This window comes from Orbicella faveolata, unplaced genomic scaffold (assembly GCF_042242905.1).
Source record: "Orbicella faveolata isolate gen_17 unplaced genomic scaffold, um_ofav_v1 contig_13, whole genome shotgun sequence".
Lineage (NCBI taxonomy): Eukaryota > Metazoa > Cnidaria > Anthozoa > Scleractinia > Merulinidae > Orbicella > Orbicella faveolata.
The window spans coordinates 25,356,561-25,376,252 of record NW_028301540.1 but is presented as its reverse complement, the minus strand read 5'-3'; the positions used below and the strand labels follow the sequence as shown (position 1 = coordinate 25,376,252).

At 38.8% G+C, this 19,692-nt stretch overlaps 1 protein-coding gene across 2 annotated transcripts; it reads right to left on the bottom strand.

The window, feature by feature from the left end:
* Positions 1–312: 312 nt before the first annotated feature.
* LOC110058585 (methionine--tRNA ligase, cytoplasmic-like) lies at positions 313–19,686 on the bottom strand. Of its 2 annotated transcripts, XM_089285161.1 has the most exons (29): positions 19,365–19,686; positions 18,155–18,189; positions 17,455–17,513; positions 17,155–17,254; positions 16,948–17,076; positions 14,621–14,696; positions 14,090–14,199; positions 13,575–13,659; positions 12,764–12,813; positions 12,118–12,224; positions 11,470–11,586; positions 11,058–11,133; positions 10,490–10,617; positions 9,713–9,802; positions 7,970–8,021; positions 7,741–7,800; positions 7,541–7,615; positions 7,058–7,103; positions 6,732–6,888; positions 6,492–6,555; positions 5,952–6,069; positions 4,735–4,868; positions 4,485–4,564; positions 3,456–3,587; positions 3,238–3,342; positions 2,686–2,797; positions 2,384–2,455; positions 1,952–2,122; positions 313–1,048 (listed from the first exon to the last, which is right to left on the bottom strand). In XM_089285161.1, the coding sequence occupies exons 1-29, from the start codon at positions 19,573–19,575 to the stop codon at positions 881–883; spliced, it is 2,919 nt and encodes a 972-aa protein (XP_089141287.1). In that variant the 5' UTR covers positions 19,576–19,686; the 3' UTR covers positions 313–880. The 2 variants fall into 2 exon arrangements, with proteins under 2 accessions (XP_089141287.1, XP_089141289.1); XM_089285163.1 differs by lacking the exon at positions 16,948–17,076.
* Between the last annotated feature and the right edge of the window lie 6 nt (positions 19,687–19,692).

Here is a 19,692-nt window from a genome sequence, read left to right as displayed (position 1 = left end):
GAGGTGGATCAAAAATTTGAAGCCGTTCCGGGTGAAAAGAAATCGTTCCCGAACCCGTCAGACACACAGTAGAGATATAATAAATATCTTACTAACCTCGTTTTCTCGGTCCGTTCTGTGAGTAACGGATCCACGTTTTTTCCCCTTCGATTTATGGCCCGCGCGCTTCGCGCTTGGGGATGGGGAAAAAACTCGGTCCGTAACTTACTGTACGGCCCCCGCGCTCGGTTAGTAAGAGGTATATATTCTTAACTAAAGTTTCGACAGTCTGACTAGAAGACATCTACTAAGACATGTTCACTTCTACAAAGGTTGGTTTAACAAGCACATTTTAATATTTATTTACTTTCATCAGGGAGATCAGTTTAACAAACCACTGATACTCCTGGTTTCAACTCTCTTTCAACTACTCAGTTTTATTGCACAGCAAGAAAACAGGTGACACTGTTACGCATGGAGAACGTATAATTCATTAATTTTCAATTGGATAACAATCTAATGATCAGCGTTGGCTCTCGGTATAGCTAATTCAGTCAATATTGATGGAATTCTGAGACGTATGAATAGGACAACATCAACATCAAGTTTTAGCTGGAAAATTTCCCCCGTCCTTCCACCGTGAAAAATTCGCCCATACCAGCAATCGGAAGGTCTGAGAACAATCGTCCGTTCGGGAATGTTCGTTGTTTATCCGGAAAATCTCCGGAACAATCCTAACTCAAAACTGCGTCATGATAATTTATTGAAAATGGCGTATTCGAAAAATGTTCAGTTACATTCCCCCTGTCGTTAGACGAAACATTTCATCTGCTTTAAAACCTGAGAAGCTGAAAGGCGTGCAAGGAAAAGGCAAGTAATTTCTTCGGTTGTAGAGCATAGTTTACTTCTTTTTTCCTTTCTTCTTTCCCTTGGAAGTGGCATCCTGTTCGTTTGGATCTTTTCCCTCAGCGACAGCCAGTTTTTTCTTCAGCGCCAGAAGAATGGCCACCTCGGCTTCTACTTTTTCCTTTTCAGCTTTTTCCGCTTTCAGCTGACGAACCTTGTCACCCTAGAAACATAGTGGTGTTGAAACTTAATACCCACTAGCGATGAACAACTAATTTTTCCATGCGATAAAAATGCATGGCAGTATAGGCAGGTAATAGGAATTAACAAAAATCATCAACTAGGGGATATCGTCTCACAACTAACAAATTTACAGAGTAAAGCCAGTGATAAACCAGAATTGTAGCAGGTCTTGTGAGCTTGTAATTCTTTTGCTTGTTAGCAGCTGTTATTGTTTTGGTGCCAGGGGATTGCTTCTGTTGTTTGTTCTATTGTTCTCTCAAAGGGTATCAAGCCATTCATGTGAGACTTAACGGGAACTGCTTCTCGACCCTGACAAGCACGACTGGCATAGCATTGTGTTTGAAGACGGTCAGGGAAAATCAAACGGTAACATCTTACAGCTGAAGTATGGAAAATAACTTACGTTGAAAGAGAATTGGGGCCATTGAGAGTTAAGAAAGTTAATCCTCCATACGCATAAAGGCCGTATTCCCAAGGAAAACCCTCTCAAGTTATTTTTAGATCAGTCCCAGTTTTGGAAATCCCAGGAGAATCTGGAAATAGCCAATCATGTGACGCGCATTTTGCTCAAGTAGATGACCCACGTGGCTTAACACGCGTTTTCATCCTCCACGAAAACATCCATGCAACGGGCGTGGCAACGGTATTCGCGGACGAACTGGGTACCATGTCTAAAAATAACTTAAGAGGAATAACCTTAGGAATAAGGCCTATATGGAGGATTAACTCTCTTACAATTATCCTCTCTTGCTTGGGTCGATTCTAGAATTAGAAATCCACTAGCATTAAATAATCTTTAAATAATCCTTAATTAATTTGGACAACAGGCTCGAGGCCCACTTCTACTCCATGCCTCCAGCCCCCCAAAAGAATTATTTCTTACCTGTTTAGTAAGCTCCGCTTGCAAAACCGCCACGTCAGTGTCAGCGGTATTTTCGGTAACAGCGTTAGTCGATTTGTCGCCTTCAGGTTGTTGCTTCGGTTTGTTCCCGCCATACTTTGCGCGCAACTGATCCGCAACGGAGGCATCGATCTTTTGGAACAGCGGACTAGGCTAAGAGACAAACTTCACGTCATTTCGTTGGAATTATTCTTTTCTTAATAGCAATTACAACCTGGTGGCTGAAGAAGGTGTCACGCACCATATAAAAGAGGTTTCCAAAGTAAGACATCCCTGATTTGTCAATAGTCAGCGACAAAGAAAGGTCGAGTTTTTTATTTCGTAAATAATTCCTGTACAAGAAGAGGTAGGGCGTTTTCTGAGAAATAATAATCACAAAGAAAATTAAGTGTTTTTCTTGTTTTTTACTCTTACCGTTCCGATTTTGTGACCAGGTTGTAGATAAGGAACGAAGTTATCCAAGACTACATTTCCTTCGTCCGTAACCTGTAATTAACAACGGAGAACGTGTTATCTAGCTGCAACATTTTTGACCCCAAATTACTAAAGCCTTAAATGTTCATTTATAGACGCGTTAAGGTAGCCTCCCTTTTTTCCTCTACAAGATGTAAACAATGTGCGATCCTTTTATACATCATAAAAACAAACGGTAGAAACATCTACCCAAGTACCTTTACCCAGATCCTAAAATTTCTCTGCACGCCAAACGAACCTACCTGCAACTGGCGTTGAATTTCTTCACTGACGCCAGGCATGTAAGGGTGAATGAGAACGGAAAGTAACCAGGACAGGTTCGTCGCCACACCTAGTACTGTACCTGCGCGTGATCTAAAAAAAAAAAACAAAAACAAAAAACAAACAAACATGTGACAATGATTACAACAATTCCTCCAATCCATAGAAACGCACCAACATAACCAACGTGAGAGAGAACAGGCAACAATCTGTCTCCGCTCCCCCCCCCCCCCCCCCCAAAAAAAAAATTCTTGAGATCTGATCTTACAATCTGTTCACTTAGGGCTGGAGGTATGGTCACCGTGGAATAAAGGGGGAATAAAGTTTCAGCGTTCTAGACACAGTTGTTCAAGGGGTGGATAACACTATCGACCGGACATATTGCTATGCAGTGGATAAGGGTTGAGAAAACAAACTAAGCTAACCACTGCATAGCTATTTATTTGGTAGATAGTGTTGTCCACCCTTTGAAAAACCTGGGCGTGACCATTAGGGCACCGCACCTCCCATAATTAGGACTGCACATTTCATACCTGTCTGATTCGCTTCCCTTGACTAGAACCCAGGGCTGGTTGGACTGAATGTACTGGTTACCAAACTTAGACATGTTTAACACGCCTTTTAAACCTTCACGGAGCCTGCAAAAAATCATTTGTGGTAAGCGCCTAAAAAAATGTCTAAATATAGAAAACGACAGAGTAGCATAGGAAAATAAAACATGGACAGGATTGGATGTAAATGGTTGTCTTACCTCATTTTCTCAAGATCGTCAATGTATGTTTTTAGCTCCTTATTGATGAGCGCTATGAAATTCTTGTCTTCCTCAGTTAAATCCATGGCTGGTACTGCGCCGCCAAAGTTGTTGTGCACAAACATCAAAGCTCTGAAGAACAGTTCATTTCACAGTCACAAAAACGTAGAAAAGCAGAGACATTCAACGCACTCTGCCTGGAGCTCTAACGTTTCTTTATGAGCGAACGTTAACAAGGAGCTCAGTCACGATATTTTGAGTTATTTCGGCCACGTACAAAAATTGAAGGAAACCTGAAAATAATAGTTTACTAAGATAGAAAAACACCAAAGAGATAATGATAAACCATACAGGAACTAGGATGGTTAAGGATGGAGAAGATTAACACGGATTACAAACGATGAACTTGAAAAATTTAGGCTAAACTTTTCAAGATGTGCAAACCGTGACGTAGCTTCTTTAACAAGGCACATTCTCTGGTTCGGGTGTTCGATATAGAACGTCGTGCGAAATGAATGCTGGCGCGAAGTAGTATCCGCAGTCATATCGGTCAGCGGATTCAATTCGCAGGAAGCCTCTGCGGAGGAGATGTGTGCATTTTGGGTTGTCTTTTGTATCAGTTTGACGGTAACCCCTGGTGTAAGCCAATGAAAAGGAGTTATTCACATGTACTCATTTTTATGCACATCGGAGACGTTGCCACTTTCAAATGAAAAGTTTTGGCAACAGATGCAACAATCTCGCATTAAACGGAGTAAAAGGCGCCTGGAGAAAATCAAGTCGCTGAGGAATGAAATGAGCTTCGGCGGGTCAAAGAGTCGATTCAAGGATTTGGGGTGGGGCTACACAGTGACAAATTTATGCCCTGAACATGGAGCAGTGAAACCCGAGCACAAATAACTTATAATCTAAGGAAAACTTAAATGTTTGATGAGAGTGAGAAGGTAGATGCATTGCACAAGTGCCCACAAGTTTAGGAAGGAAAATGAACAAAAAATAATGAAATAAAAAATAACGATCATGCCTTACCGATTGATGAAATTGCCAAAGTTGTTGAGAAGTTCAGTGTTATTCTTCTGAATGAAATCTGACCAACTAAATGCGCTGTCCTTTCAAGATATAAAGCAGAATAAAGGTGAAACCAAAAATGATACAACCTCCAAAACTGATGCAAATGAACTTTTCAAAAAAGAGGCAGCTGTAAAACTTCACATATTTCAGGGCATTCCTATCTGCACAATCATCACAGCACTCAAAAAATACTTTACGGAGAACTTACTTGGTTCTCGGGTCTAACGTAGAGTAGGTAGAATCTCCAGATGTCTGCTGGAATACCCGTGTTGGCAGCATCGTTACCAAACACCCCCACCCCACGACTCTTAGAAAATTTGTCGTCTTCATAATTCAGGTATTCTGAGGATTGAACAAAACCATTAAAGAAAATTAAATTAAAGTTAGGTGAAATATTGCTTGTTAGAGCATTTAACAAGAAATATAAGGAGCAACGTAATTCGACGTTTTGATGTATCTAACATCACTATCAAGAATACAAGAATACATCGAAACGTCGAATTATGTTACTCCTTATATTTCCAGGCGAAATATTGTCAGAGAATAAAACCGAATCCAGTTAAGAAACACAAACAAAATATTGCTCTCCAAGGGCGCGATCCATTAAATCAAAATTTCCGGGCTGAGATTCGAAAATTTCTTGGTGGCGTCCGGATTGCGACGCGTACGAACAGTCTCGCACCATTCCACTCACAAAAAGAGTTTCGTACCCTTATTTGAAATGGCGGATGTTAGATCACTGTTGCTCGTGTCAGAGTTAGATGACCGTATTTCGACTTTATCAATAATAATATTGTGCAAGCTGTTTCATGCGTAGAAATTTATCCCGTATAACAGGTTATTTTGAGCAGACCGTTCCCAGTTATTTGCCGGTTGAGCTCAAACACCACGTTCGAATGAGGAAAACAACATTTGAAATTCTCTCGGAAAATAAACTGTTTTCAAAAAGCCAAAGGATACACTTAACTTGCGAAGCAGCTGCGAACCTGTTCTAATTGCACATCAGTGGATGTACGAGTAACACCGATAAATCCGCTGTTAGCAATCCGCAAAAGCTGCAATGATAAGTGTTTTCGTCCCTGTTGAACACGGAAAGTACCGAACAGCGAGGTACTGGAATTGAGAATAGATCGAAATGGTCAAATGGAAAGCTCAATTTTCGATCGGACCGGTCCAACCGAGAAAAGTAGTCCACCTCGAAAGGTGGACCTTGTTTTTTTTTTTTCGAACTTTTCCGATTGGAGCGAACCGATCCATTCAATTTTGGTTGAATGGATCGCGCCCCAAAAAATCGCCCCTCCCTACAAATTAACGTTTGTTATAGCAGCTGAAAGAAGAAAAAGTGCTTCTTTCCTTCTTTCTACCCTGGCTCCTCCTGGAAACCACGCGTCCAGGATTCCGAAACCAGTTTTACAGGTTTCTTACCTGTGGCACTGATGGAATTTAGAAGACTGTAATTGTCATCGGCGCCAATAAGAGTGCAAGGGAACACGACAGTGTGGAAGGGAACGTTATCCTTTGCCATGAACTGATTAAGAGTGACCTAGAACATACAAAACCATAAAGTTCACTGTTTAAGCTAAATTACTCTTAGCTTAAACGTAGCACAGAAAAAATAAACACTACACTAAGAAAAGATTTAACAAGGATTCACATTTTCAATGTTCTCAAGTTTGTCGGAAGATGTCAGATGTCTCAATTTACGTTTGGAAACTCGTTGGTTTCCGTTTTTGGAAAAGTCGCGCAAATTTCTCAGTTCCCGAAATTTACACGATACGTCATTTTCATGGTTCCACACAACTAAACTAACGGCTCAAACGCTGTAATAAATGGAAACTAATGAAAGAAATTTCTTTAGTTAAGCACGCTGACTAGAGAGAGTGAAGATTCGCAAAGCAATAAGAAACGGTAATGATATTGGTAGAAAGGTACGGTATAAAGAAATAGCTTGGTGTTATCACTCACTTGTTGAGGGTTTTTCCACCATTTCTCCCACTCTTTGGTGTAGTTAGCAGTGATAGAAAGGTACCTGCAACACCAACAACATCCAGAAAGATCAAGTAACGGCACAATAAATTAAACGATCTCTCCCCAGCGCCCTTAAAATGGAAACTGGTAAAAGCCAAGGGCGACCATTTTCACCTGTAAAACGCATCCTGTGCAGTCTTTACTAACACTGTGGATAACGCTTTAAACTTGTCTTACCCAATAGGTGCGTCAAACCACACGTAAAAGACCTTGTCCGTGTATCCCTCCAAAGGGACCGGGGTGCCCCATTTCAAGTCACGTGTGATACACCGTGGTCTGAGGCCCTCTTGGATCCATCCTCGGGTAATATGGCGCGCGTTTGAGGTCCACGTACCTGCAAAAGCCAATATTTTGAGCACGTTTAGCATCCTTGTTATTCGGTTTGCTATTGCCTCCTTGGTGTTTTTCTTCCTTGGTAAGAATTTAATTATTTCTGCATCTCAAAAGGTAACTTAAAATGTCATGACACAAAGATACCAGCACAAAACTTCGCTTAAACCTACCTTCCGAAGACGACTTCTCAACCCACTGTCGGAGAGACGGTTCAAGCTAAAAGAAAAGGAAACAGAGCATGATTAAAACTTAATTAAAGAAATTAGAAAATAACACAATTAATGTTCCTTGCATACGCTAGACATTTGGGTTACCCACACAAAAATCACAGAAAACAACAATAACAACTACAAACAGTGTTCAGAATTCCGCCTGGTAGCTATCAGTGAGGTCACGCGTGACTTTGAAAAATCGCGCTAAGACTGCGTGACCACTGGTGGGGAGATGCGTAACGTGACAACACTTACAAATTTCTTTGTTCTTTGGAGAGTTTTATCTGATGTATTCTCTGGGCACAGAGCATATCTTGCTGTGGTACTTGTATTTTCCTTTGTTGTGGGGTATAGTAATATGGCCACCTTAGAAACCTCTGATTATGACAAACTGGGAAGTTTTTTGTGTACGATTTTAAAACTACGAAATTAAAAGGCTACCTTGGTCAAATTCAAGAATAAGTGCTTGCTACTTCTAACTTTTGGTGTTCCTCCGCAAACTTTACATCTTGGCTTCTGTAATACAAAATAATCAATTTGCTGTTAGCAATCTTCTTGAGGAACCACTCCCTGTATATACTGCCTTTTTTTACCGCCATCTCCCTGAAGCAAACACATCAAAGATAGTACGTTCTCGTTACCTTCAGTTCAATGGCGTTTATAAGCTTTCCACACGCATCGCACTGATCTCCTCTGGCATCCTGCAAGAAATAAGTACAATTTTCTTAACTTACTACATCAAAATGGTTTTGAAGATCAAGCGATAACAACAAAATGCACGCTATCAAAACCTCGGTGCTAAAGTAACCGTCAGGTGGTCTTCGTAGCTAACATTAAGTGAGATTCTTAGTAAAATCTGTTACCTCTTACCTCAAAGTTGCAGAAAGGACAAGTGCCTTCCACAAAACGGTCAGCGAGAAATCTGCAACGACATGAAAAAAGAAAAAAAAAATGGTCAAGGACTAAAAACATCAACTGAAATACGAGATGTGAAATGTAAGATAATATTGCTAAATAGAAAAACACGTTAAAACATGTCTAAACAACCAGTTTCCGAAAAACTTTACATTGACCCTTGAACGGGTTTTCATAGGCTATAGTGTGGCAACGTTTCACTCTTTGAGATGTTAGTACAATAGCTTATGATAGCAAATAACTAACAAGCTACTTTGTTAACTCACTACTGGCAAAACCTGTTTGTGTAACTCGTAAGACAGGTGTTCACAGTATCAAACCTGTCTATGAAAGTCTTCTTGAACATTCAACACGTTAACATGAAAACTACGTCACAAATGAAGAGGACGGGTCTGCCAGGGGTCTGTATTGAATCTTAATCTAAATGCGATTTTTCAGGCTTGGAACTGTACTGTTTTAAATCGCTGTGCTATTTTTTAAGCTAACTCTCCCCTGTACCATTCATTGTGTTTAAGTCATAAATTAAGGTTGCACTGTTCTATTGCACAGCAACAAACTTGATCCACTTTTTACCATCAATTGCATCTTAAAAACTAAGCCGGTGACCTCATATATATATATATTTTTTTTTTATAAAAATCTTTTTATTACTCACAGAAGAAGAAACAGGCAAAATTAGAAAAAATTCTGTGCCGTGGATTTTGCTTAAATTAAAAGAAAAAAATGGAAATTTCAGGATTGGAAAAATTCCACCCCACAGTTTTTTCACAATTTCGCACATGCATTCCGCTTTTGCTGTTGAATAATTTTTTGCATTAAAAAAGTATGGTCACTGGATCAGTATTTGAGATATCAGCTTCGTGGATAAGGAATTCTTAGCGCGCGTTGTACGCGCAAATTAAAATCTCGACTTTGCAAGATCGCACTTTGCGCACGCGTGAAGGCGGTCCGCTACTCAGTAAAGCGCGCAATTCCACGCGAATAAACGTGAATACCCGTGAATAGTGTTACCATAAATACCCGAAAGTGAGACTGGCCTGGTAAAAAGAATGAAGAAAACTTGAAGAGTAGTTTTCTCCTGCTTTGTTTTAGACTGATAGCCTCCGCGATCGATCGCAGCATCAACATCACAATTTTCGTTTACGTTCAAGCACAGCGGTTTAAAGAATGTTTCTTCATTTGAAATTGCTTGAAGGATGGATATTTTCGAAGGTGAAAATTCGCGATATCGCAAACAGCTCACTAAACTTGGCGGAAACAAAGTTTTACGAAGTAGGCCTCGCGCCGCCATGTTTGCTGTTAGTTTTGCAAACTTTAAATCTTGCGCACTATCTTGCGACCCCTCGCCACGCGCTGAAGTGCGCGCTAGAGCCCAGGCTACTCACGGAAATATTTCTGTTTTGAGCCACCTTAATAGGACTCTCACAAACGTTTATGATCGCGTTACAGTTTATCGAACAAATAACTATGATGAATAACACAGCTCCATCGTCTTACCATTTTTTTAACTATCGACTTGCACAATATACCGTCATTCCCTAATCATTCAGTTATTCTAGATTCTTAAATTCCACATTCTTTGAGTCAGAACGTCATCATGCCTCTCTGCTGATACTTGCAAACTACACGTTTCTATCTAATGTATTAGGTATTATTATTGTAGTTTTAAGGTATTGAGACAGTGAGAACTGAATGTACCGTTTACAGTCCACGCATTGAAGTTGCTCTAGAGTATCCTCCACCAAATGATCTCGCTTGTGAAGACGCCAGAAAATGTCCTGAGCGATTCTGATAACAAGAGAACACGGTCAGGTTATTCTTGGAAAAAAGCCTAAACATCTTATTGAGCAATCTTCACCCACATTATTTTTTACATCTCAAAGGTAGATATCCACTCAATGTAAAAACAGCTGAATATAGTCAGAAAGAGCACGTAGAGTTTTGTTTAAATTCCAAGCTCAAAGGAAACAGTACGCAAGTTCCGACATTTGATGAAGTGCATATAAACTAGACACCTAGCTACACACCTACCATAATTCTGTGTCTATTTAAGGCAGTCTACGGTTTTCGTTGTCTCCTCTTTACTCTAAACTACGTCAAGTTGGTATGAGCGAAAAAACAACAACAACAACAACAACGAGGTATAGAAAGAAGCTAGGAACATTTCAAAATTTCCCTCAGATGGTCAGCAAGAAGTTCAAGAAAGCCAGTAGCAGAGTGGCCGCGCGAAAACTGTGGGCGAGGCTACTCTCTTCCGCTTTGACTAGTCCCCAGTTTTCTCCGTTTTTCGTTTCGTACTTGATTTTACAAAACAAGCGCCTGCTGCGCTCCATGCAAGCTTGAAAGTTCAATATAGAAATGAGGAAGACACGTAGATGACTTCAAAATAAATAAAGGAGTTTTCTTGCTTACAGTCTCGAAACCAGGGGGTTAGAGAGACAAAAAAAATGAGCCGAATTTCGCACAAATACTCACTCGGTTTGTTCTTCAGTGGTCGTCCTTCCAAAGTAATCAAACTTAATCTCAAACCATTCGTAAACTTCCTTGTGAAGTTTAAAATACTTGTCACAGATCTGCTGGGGTGTTAAGCCTTCTTCTAATGCCTAGCGACAAAGCCAAAGAAAGAATTAAACAAGATCATTAGAACAGAATTTCACTGAGTGTCGTAAAACCAAAACCAAAGTAATAACTCTAGCCAATCACAAAGGGCACAGACAGTACAGTGAACCAATCAAAACTTGAAGTGAATACAATGTCAACAAACACAAAAAGAACAACAACAATATATGTAACGCAAAATGAGGTTTGGTAGATGTATTGATGATTTGCAAAAGACACGAGTAAGTTACAGTTGTTACATATTCATTCAGCTGATTTATTGTAACCTGTTCTAATGAATTTAGCCACATCCACTCTGATCTTCCAATGGCTGTGTTTTTCTGTGCAATCAGGATAGAGTCTCAAGGATTCTAAATGCGCGATTTTGGTCTTACTTTGAATTAAAAATCAGTTAAGTTTGAACTAACAAGTATTGAACATTTACCTTAGTTTCAGTAGCTGTGCCGTATTCATCTGTCCCACAAATGTATAGCGTGTTATACTGACGAAGCCGGCAAAACCTGTTAAACAATAAAAACCAAAACTGGTAAAAGCACTGAACTAGAAACTGTCAACAAAACCGCTCTTTTCTTCAAGGGTGGATTTGTATATTCTATTGCACAAAATTAGTCGAGCTCTTTCAGCTATCACACTGGTCAATCACAACAGACGCAAGCGACAGGTAACACAATTGACCAATTCGAAGAAAATTCGCATAACTGTCGCCAAGCGCGGGAAAATTGTCTAACCGAAATTTCCGAAATGCAGGTAAATGGTAAACAACCATTAGTCGCAGGTTTGATCCGTTTTAGAGACAGGATGCGATCAAATAAAGTGCTTTTTAGTGGGTAAGGTACCTGGCAAATACGTCAGCACTGAGGACACAGCCAATGATGTTTCCCAAATGAGGCACATTATTCACATAGGGCAAGGCGCTGGTGATCAGAATGTTCTTTTCTCCTTCTATGGGAAGACTGTAAAATGAAAAGAGATGAAACAGAAACGAGTCATTTCAGTTAAAAGACAAAGAAGACTTAAAACTAACTGAAAAAAAAAAAAACGCTGAAAAAAATGGAACGACTATTGCTCTCTTAATAAAAGTTCAATAGCGCATCATTCTTCAGCGATAGAAGAGAGTCCTTAAACAATGTCTTGGAGTCATTTCCAACAGAGTCTTTCGTGAAGTAAAGAGCTGCAGTAGGAATGTTTTGACTTTTAGCATGAGAACTCAGCTTCCATTCAAGAACTCCAGAGCATGTGAACAGTAAATGCAATTCTCTGGTGTGTACACTTTCAAACAAAGCATCTATTTATACCTCCCAAGTGCACGCCATCATAGCACTGTCACAGTGAAGTGAAGACCAGTGAGGCAAAAAAAAAAAAAAAAAAAGATGTTGACCAGTGGATTGTGAAGGTAGAGTATGAAATAATATAATATAATATAATGATTTTATAGTGAGTATAATTCAAACTGACGCTGGTTAGTTTAAAGTTGAGTAGCTTACACTGGGTCTGCAAGCCGGCGAGTTTTTGGACGGCTTTTACAGCCATTGTTCCAGCTCTCGACGGCTTCGTCAACCTCTTCCTTCGAGCAAACTTTGGTTTGACTTGCCTGGAACAAAAGGAATGTTTACAAAGCTAAACACTACTAGGCTTTACTCAGCTGTAACATTACAAAGGCAAGAAACTTAACTAACGAGCCACCCAACCAAAGAAATTCTTCTTTTAGCTACACGTAGTCCTGAAGGCATAAAGCGTTATTGTGTGGAAGAACAGTTAGTTTTGCAACTAGAGTATGCAAGTTTGACGGTTTTCTGTTTTGTCTTGAGTTTTAGTTTGGGTTGAGAAGATACACCTTGAATCAAATGCTCAAGACAGTGTTTGTTACATTTCCGAACAACTGGAAGTTCGTCAAAAATACTACTGACACCACTTTGTGCATTGTATTTTCAACTAACATCTCACTAAGTGTTTATAATTGCGGTAAAACACAGTCTCTCACGTTTAATAGTATTACGTTGAATGAAAAAAGCAGATTTTATGTAATATGAGGTACCTTACAGCTACTATTTTTATGCATGAGTAAATGAATACGTATAAAATCTAATTCCTTTTAATCAACCAGTTTACTTATCCCTTATTCCAACTCACCTCCTCTAATGGCACAGCACTTTTGTTTTCCTGATGGGATGCTTGTGACCCTAAACAAGGCATTTATATGTATTGCTTTTAAACAAAATATGAAATTGTTCTGAACTAAAGAACAACTTGTTGCAAAATTGTTAGCAAATGCCAGGGGTCTGTGGAGGGGAGGGGAGAGGGAGGTTGCATAGTTTAATATTTTACATCACAGTGCCTATAAAACTCTCACTGAGGTGGAGTTGAGGAGATTTTTTTCTCAAATAGCGCAACATGATAGAGGCATGTCTTTCCAAACCTTTACGTGTAAATGGTTGATGTTCCACACCCCCGATCACAAAGGGTTTCTTGGTTTTAAATTAATTCTTTCACCCCTCTGGAAATTCAAGTTCATCTCCATACTTTGGCATTCAAATTAAATATTAAATATTTTTAATTAGCATTTGAAACCCACCACCCCTCAGAATTGCCAATGACCTTCAATGAGGTGGGTTAATGAATATTTTCTCAAATGCTTTTGCTTCGACATTAGTATTTATAGAAATTAGTACTTAAATTGTGGTGGTATGCTTGTTACACATGGTACAAAGACAGTTCTGTCTAATGGCACAGCACACAGCTGGAAGATTTTTCTGCCAGTTTCTGTTGAATGAAGTACTAGCTTGGAGTTATCCTGTACAACACATTAACCCTGCCCGAGGCTCAAATCCAGATAGCTTAATCTAAAGTCCAGCCCACTTAAAGGCCACGGCACCTTACCCTAAAGGTCTTTTCCAATTAATTTTGTTCTATTAGCTGATCAATCAATCTTATTCTCTCCCACCTTTTGTACTCTGTTTGGCTTTAATAGTTTCTTGTGGCTTTGAACTTGGTGGAGCTTGTGTTCCAGACATTGCCAGCAGAGAGTCCTTCAACAAGAATGACAATAATAATTTTTCACTGTCTATTAATTAAAATTGGTGTAAACTACATCATCCCAGAATTACTAATCCGTAAATGTGCTGTTTGCCAAAGTCAAGATGACTACAATAACACCTTGTTAGACCATGTCAATCACCAAGTAACATTAGTCTTTCTATAGACTGCTGTGACCTAGATGACCATTCATGGCAGACTAAATAGATAGCACAGTATTCTTGAAAAATAATCATTACCTTGTCAAAGATCACTGAAAGTATATGTACACGTAAGAAGAGAATGTACAAAAAGACAAGTCAAAATAATTTTATAGTAGAAGTGCGCAATTGTGGGGGACCCACCCCCTCCACCCCACTCTCTCAACTCCCACCTCCCTCCATAATTTGTAGTAAAATTAAATATTAATTTAATATTAATTACCTTAAATGCAGATATCCCTTTGCTTTCTGTCACTTCTAATTCACTTTTACAGAAAATATCCTGAGTCATAAGCTGGCTATGCCACCTTGTTATATTGCTGATGTGTGGATCTGTGGTATCAAAAGACATTCAGTTTCTAGGACCTTCAGACATCATTTAATATATATATAAAAAAGAAACAAAAAACATGTCAGAACTTCAAGACATTCTTAACCTTGCAAAAAATCGAGATTGTGAGACAACTTTATGAAAAAAAAAACAAAACAAAACAAACAAACAAACAAAATGAGACTGCAAGACACACACAACTGCTTAAAAAACCTGAGACTACAAATGCTACATTTATCAAAATCAACAAAAATTTTGCAAGACTCGCAGATTTGTAAACAACCATTCACCAACCCTTTTCTACACTGCAGCCACACACTGCAAGCTGGGGAAACAGTTACTCATGGAACAATAATTTAGAGCAAATAATACACTACTGTACACGTACACGAATAGAAACAAATCAAAGACAATTATACATACCAGAGAAGCCAGATTCATTAATGAACAAAGGATGAAGAGATCCCCAAAGAATGACATCAGCTAATCCAACTTGATCCTTAAACCAAAAAAATAGTAAGCTGATGAATTTTCTATGTCACGTAGTCAAGTATGCAAAGAAATTAATCTATGGTATACTTATTGTTCATTTACTTATTAATTAATTAAAATTAAATAATAATCGTATTCTGTCCTGTACACCTCGATGTTGAGTTGTCTTGTAGTATATGGCAATTGATCACAACTTCTCTAAATAAATTCGAGTTTTTTGTTTCATTAAAGGGCTGGATCTGGCCTGGCCCATTTGAAAGGTGGATAATGCTGTACACCAGATAATTATAAATCACTATCCAGTGGATAGCGTGGTTTGTTTTGTTAACACTCATCCACTGGATAGATATTTATCCAGTGGATAGTGTTATCCAGCTTTCAAACAACTGTGGCCTAGCTGATGGGTACACCCAAAACCAATGTTAGATCACTCAGACCAATCAAGTGTAGAGCAAAATGCACATTCTAATGGCAGAGCTCTGGTGGCCCGAAGGGCTGCCAAGCAGAGCCCCATACCCATATAGGAAAGAAAAGCTAAGGAAACTCATGAATTGATTTTCTCATGGTTATCACGGCTAGCGGCATTTATTGCTCGTGGGTACATGACGGCAACGATGACGGCGACGACAGCGACGACTGAGTCTCGCAAGATGGCGGCCATACACCGAATTTCGAGTAAATCCGCAAAATCCCGTGAAATTCACAAAAACATGCAAAATCCTGCGAAATTCGCTGGAAATCTTACCAAACACTTATCGGCACAATGTTTGAAAGTTTTTTTCGCTGTTGGGGCTGCTTACTTGCTGTAAACTTGCTAAATTACCTTGCAACTTCATCACTGCAACAAGTAAACAACATCCCAAAATTACCAGGCATTCTTAGATTAATGTCGCTAAAAACTGGGCAGCAGCCACGATGTAAAAAGCTTTGTCATTGGCACATTTCTAGAGTGCATTGTTGTTAAAGAGCATATGATGTTCTCTGTTAAAAATAACCTCGTGGTCAAACATAGAGCAAACCGCAACCTAAACAGAACAAAACTTTGAAGATGAGGCAAACAACAAGAAGACATTCCACCAAGCAAATTGATTAGTAAATATCTAAGCGTAACTTTTGTGTTTTTAATATCCTGATTCTCTTATTTATTTTTCTTGTGTTCTATAAGCTTGCTTGTGAAGTACGATTTCATATTGCGGTACAAAGCCTGAGTGAGTAAATGCTCTAACAGCGCCTAGTTTCATTAAAAACGTTCCTCAAATCAGCGCAAAACCAATATTCTAGCGAAATTTGCCAGAAAACCCTCGCGAAATCGGCCGTGTTTTACCGATCATTTTTCAGTGAAATTGGCCTTGAAAATTCCCACAAAATTCTCGCAAAATCGTCCCTGGAAATCCCTCGAAATTTGACTTTTTTCTCCGCAACCTACCAGAAGCCCTGGATATTGGACATCCATGTTATGGTCAAAAAACAAGGTATCCGCTGACCAGAATCATGTGATCATATCCCAGGTTCAAGTTTAGAACTCATCGAGGTCACATGACTTTTTTTTGAGTTACCCCCTGACCAAGTGTTGGTTTTTGATTGAATCGCAGGCTCACATTAACTTGTTGAAATCAGGGCTACAGTATGTTGTTCAGAAGCCGGGCTCAAAAGTTAACCGAAGTATAAATTTTTCTTGTATACAAATGTTTTTCACTGCTTTTGTTTTGTGTTATTTGAGATTACTCTTAAAACAGAAGACCAAACAGTGTACAGAAAACCTCACCGCAAAGTTACAAACTCAAATCAAAATTCTCGCTTATCCTGGGTTAGCTTATTCGGGCTTTGAACAAACTGGCCCAGGAGCTCCGCATTTCTAAGAACCAGTTAAGACTCAAAGTATTTTTAAAGTATGTAACTGTGTGAGTGACTCATATTGATTCATTGGTTTTGGTTATACTTCTGACTGGATGACAAAGTGGCATGAGTTTTTTAAAAGCAGATCGATCGCTTGGTGTTGTTAGTTATTCAAAACCAAAGCAAATGAGATTTAATTTTGACACTCAAATAAAAATCTACTGGCTCTTATGCCAGTCAAATCACGATCAAATTGAAACTAAAGGGAGCAGGAGGAGCAGGGAAGAAAATACTACATGTAACAATCCAAACAAAACAAATCAAAATTGAAATCCTTATTAAAGGGTAGGAGTCCAACACGTTTGCTTTGGTCACTAAAAAATAAGGACAATGAGCATTTAGTACTCAGTTTGAATTCATACCCCAGAGAAAAACATGTGTGATGATAACTCTCCATCTGCATGTCTCAACAGATTCCTTACATCCTCTACATGGCCACTATCCTGTCTACCCAAGCCAATGGACAACACAAGATGAGAGAAAAGAACAGGCTGCAATGAAAGAAAGTTGCATTACCTCCTGATGTCCAATCTACTGTACTCTTCTCCTTCACCTACGGAAAAACCTACCTGCAAAGATGTACTCTCCCACTCCACCCATTGATTAATGACTGCTTCCTTGTTAGGATCAGGGACTTCACTTGATTTTCTGCCCAGTGCAAGGAGATATCTGTAAAAGATGACTGCACTAAGTTATTTATAATTACAGTTAGTTTCCATTGGTACTTTTAGTTTCTGTTCTGTCAGTTTCTTTGGCCCTAATTCATCCTGTGATTCTATATTTTCATTTAATGCCCATACATTTTGAAGACAACCTCTCATTAATATTGAAAATAAATGTGCGTGTCTCTGAACCATTACAAAACTTACCTGCAAATGCTATTTGGACTGTTTAATAAACTTCCACTATCAGTTTCAAGCACAGGAAGCTATAATACACAAACAGTAATATTAATTACTCTAACTAGTGTTGAAATTTGAGGATCTAAATTGCATGAGACAACATCCACTAAACTGAGTTCTTAAGGCACCTGGTTCTAAATTATTTATTTATTAATTACTAGACAATAAATCTTGAGTGTTCATAACCAGGCCATCACTGTTGTAACGTCGACCAAAGAAGTTAACTCTGCACATATGGGATTGTTAAAGGTCACCATCTTTACCATTTTCAAGTTAATATCAACAAGCCAGGGGTTTTTTTTAAGAACAGACATTTTATGACACAGTCTGACTTCAGAATGTCATTAGCTTATAATAAAACTATTTTAAGCTAATGATAGTCTGAAGTCATATTTAACCATAAAGAGTCTGTTCTTAGTCTGATAGCTACTCATATACACTCCAACTAGTGGCTGATAATTAAAGTAATATAATTTAATTAGTAAAAGTTCAAACATATCTTCCCTGGTCCCAGAGGTTTTTCTTGATTTTTCTCCACATGAGAGAGCTGAGAGAGAGCCATGAAGTGGTGAAAACACGAGTCATGTTTGCTGCTTCATGGCTCTCTCACAGCTCTCTCCTGTGGAGAAAAATAAAGAAAAGCCTCTGGGATCAGGGTAAAACAAACCTTACTACTTCCTGGACAGTGAAATTTGTTTTTGTCTGAAAATAGAAAAAAAATAAGGAAGTCAACAAGATATAAACAAGATATTATTAACCAGCATGGCTGATGATAAGAAGCCTATTAATCTTTATCGTAATGATCAATACATTATCAGTATACCTGTAATAGCAACTTCAACTAAAAATAGACACTGTGCTCCTTTTACCTTCTATCAAACAAAGTACAACAGTTTCTTTAGAAACTAGAAATCACTTTATTTCATATGTTTGAATGTATTGAAATATATTTGATCAAATGTACATCCACTATCTAGTACACATACTTTATTTCAATGCATTTAAACATTAATACAGATGTAAAACTGATCCACTGGCAGCATTAAGCTAGTTAAAAATAATAATTATTAACATAGCAAGGGAAATGAGGAGAAGGGTGGGAACATAGGAGGAAAAAGGGCAGGAAGGTTATGGGAGACAGGATCTCAAGCAAAGAGCAGGGAGTCTCCCTGCCAATGACATCCTGCCTCCCAGGTATGGGTTTTCTGAAATTTTATAGAAGGAAGTGGGAGAAAAATTCCAAATATAGCTGATTAATTAAAGGTATTTTTGTTAATCAAGATCTTAGACGCCCTTCATGGATGAGGAAACTCATTATATCTCTACCCTCCCTCCACACTCTCCCATACAAACTATAACCTTCAATGTGTGGAGTATACTAGGCAGTATCTGTGATGACAAATATTCTTTTTCGGGAATATGTAGAATTCTCAGAAAAAAATAAATGAGCAAACCTTAGCTCAGAATTACTAGAGAGAAATAGTTGCATGGGTGAGGTGGGGAGTTTGCTGGGAGGTGATTCACATAAAGCGCGCGCCCCTTAAATCACTTCAACCATTTGTTGAACAACTACAGATCTTGTTTCCCTCTTGTTTGTGCACCAGTTTTTCAAGATTTCCTGCTAATTCTTTACAACAATGAATAATGATACGATCTACTGAATTTGATCTTGCATCAGAAAGAAATTACAATCATCACTTGAGAAATTCCAAAGTGAATCGAGAAGTTTATCACGAAGCACTGAGCTTAAATCACACGTCTTACTGTAGACGTTTATTTCTTTATTACCAGCTATCTTAAAAACAAAAGATCCCTAAAATTCCATCACAGTTCCGGTTTCGTTTTCGTTTCACGGAGGAAGTGAACTTAAATTTTACCTTCATAATTGATGTACTGTACGGTCAGTGGAACGCCTGCCAGATTCTTTGCTGCCAAAATGCGAAGCAGGACCGGGTTTCCTCGGTCACTGTAAAGCTTCATGATTTCGCCAATTTGAGATGAAAAGTACCTGCTGTAGTGTAAACGTCTTGAAAATACGGTAGATCGGAACAAAGACAATGATTTGACCCCCAAAAAGATCCCAAACATCTGATGCAACTAGTTTTGTCTAGTTTTCACGTGTGAATATACCGGGTTAAAGTGTCGAGGAAGTCTGGAACGAGTAACAACCGCAGTCCAAAACACTGCGGGTTCAAGAAAGATCCG

What these genes read in the sequence shown, in the direction of transcription:
- LOC110058585 (XM_089285161.1), bottom strand. Translation starts at nt 19,575, where the DNA reads ATGTTTGGGATCTTTTTGGGGGTCAAATCATTGTCTTTGTTCCGATCT. An exon ending in AGCCAAACAGAGTACAAAAG is followed by an intron (nt 12,814 to 13,574) that starts GTGGGAGAGAAT and finishes TGCCTTGTTTAG; the next exon opens with GGTCACAAGCATCCCATCAG. An exon ending in AAGGGAAGCGAATCAGACAG is followed by an intron (nt 2,798 to 3,237) that starts GTATGAAATGTG and finishes TTTTTTTTTTAG; the next exon opens with ATCACGCGCAGGTACAGTAC.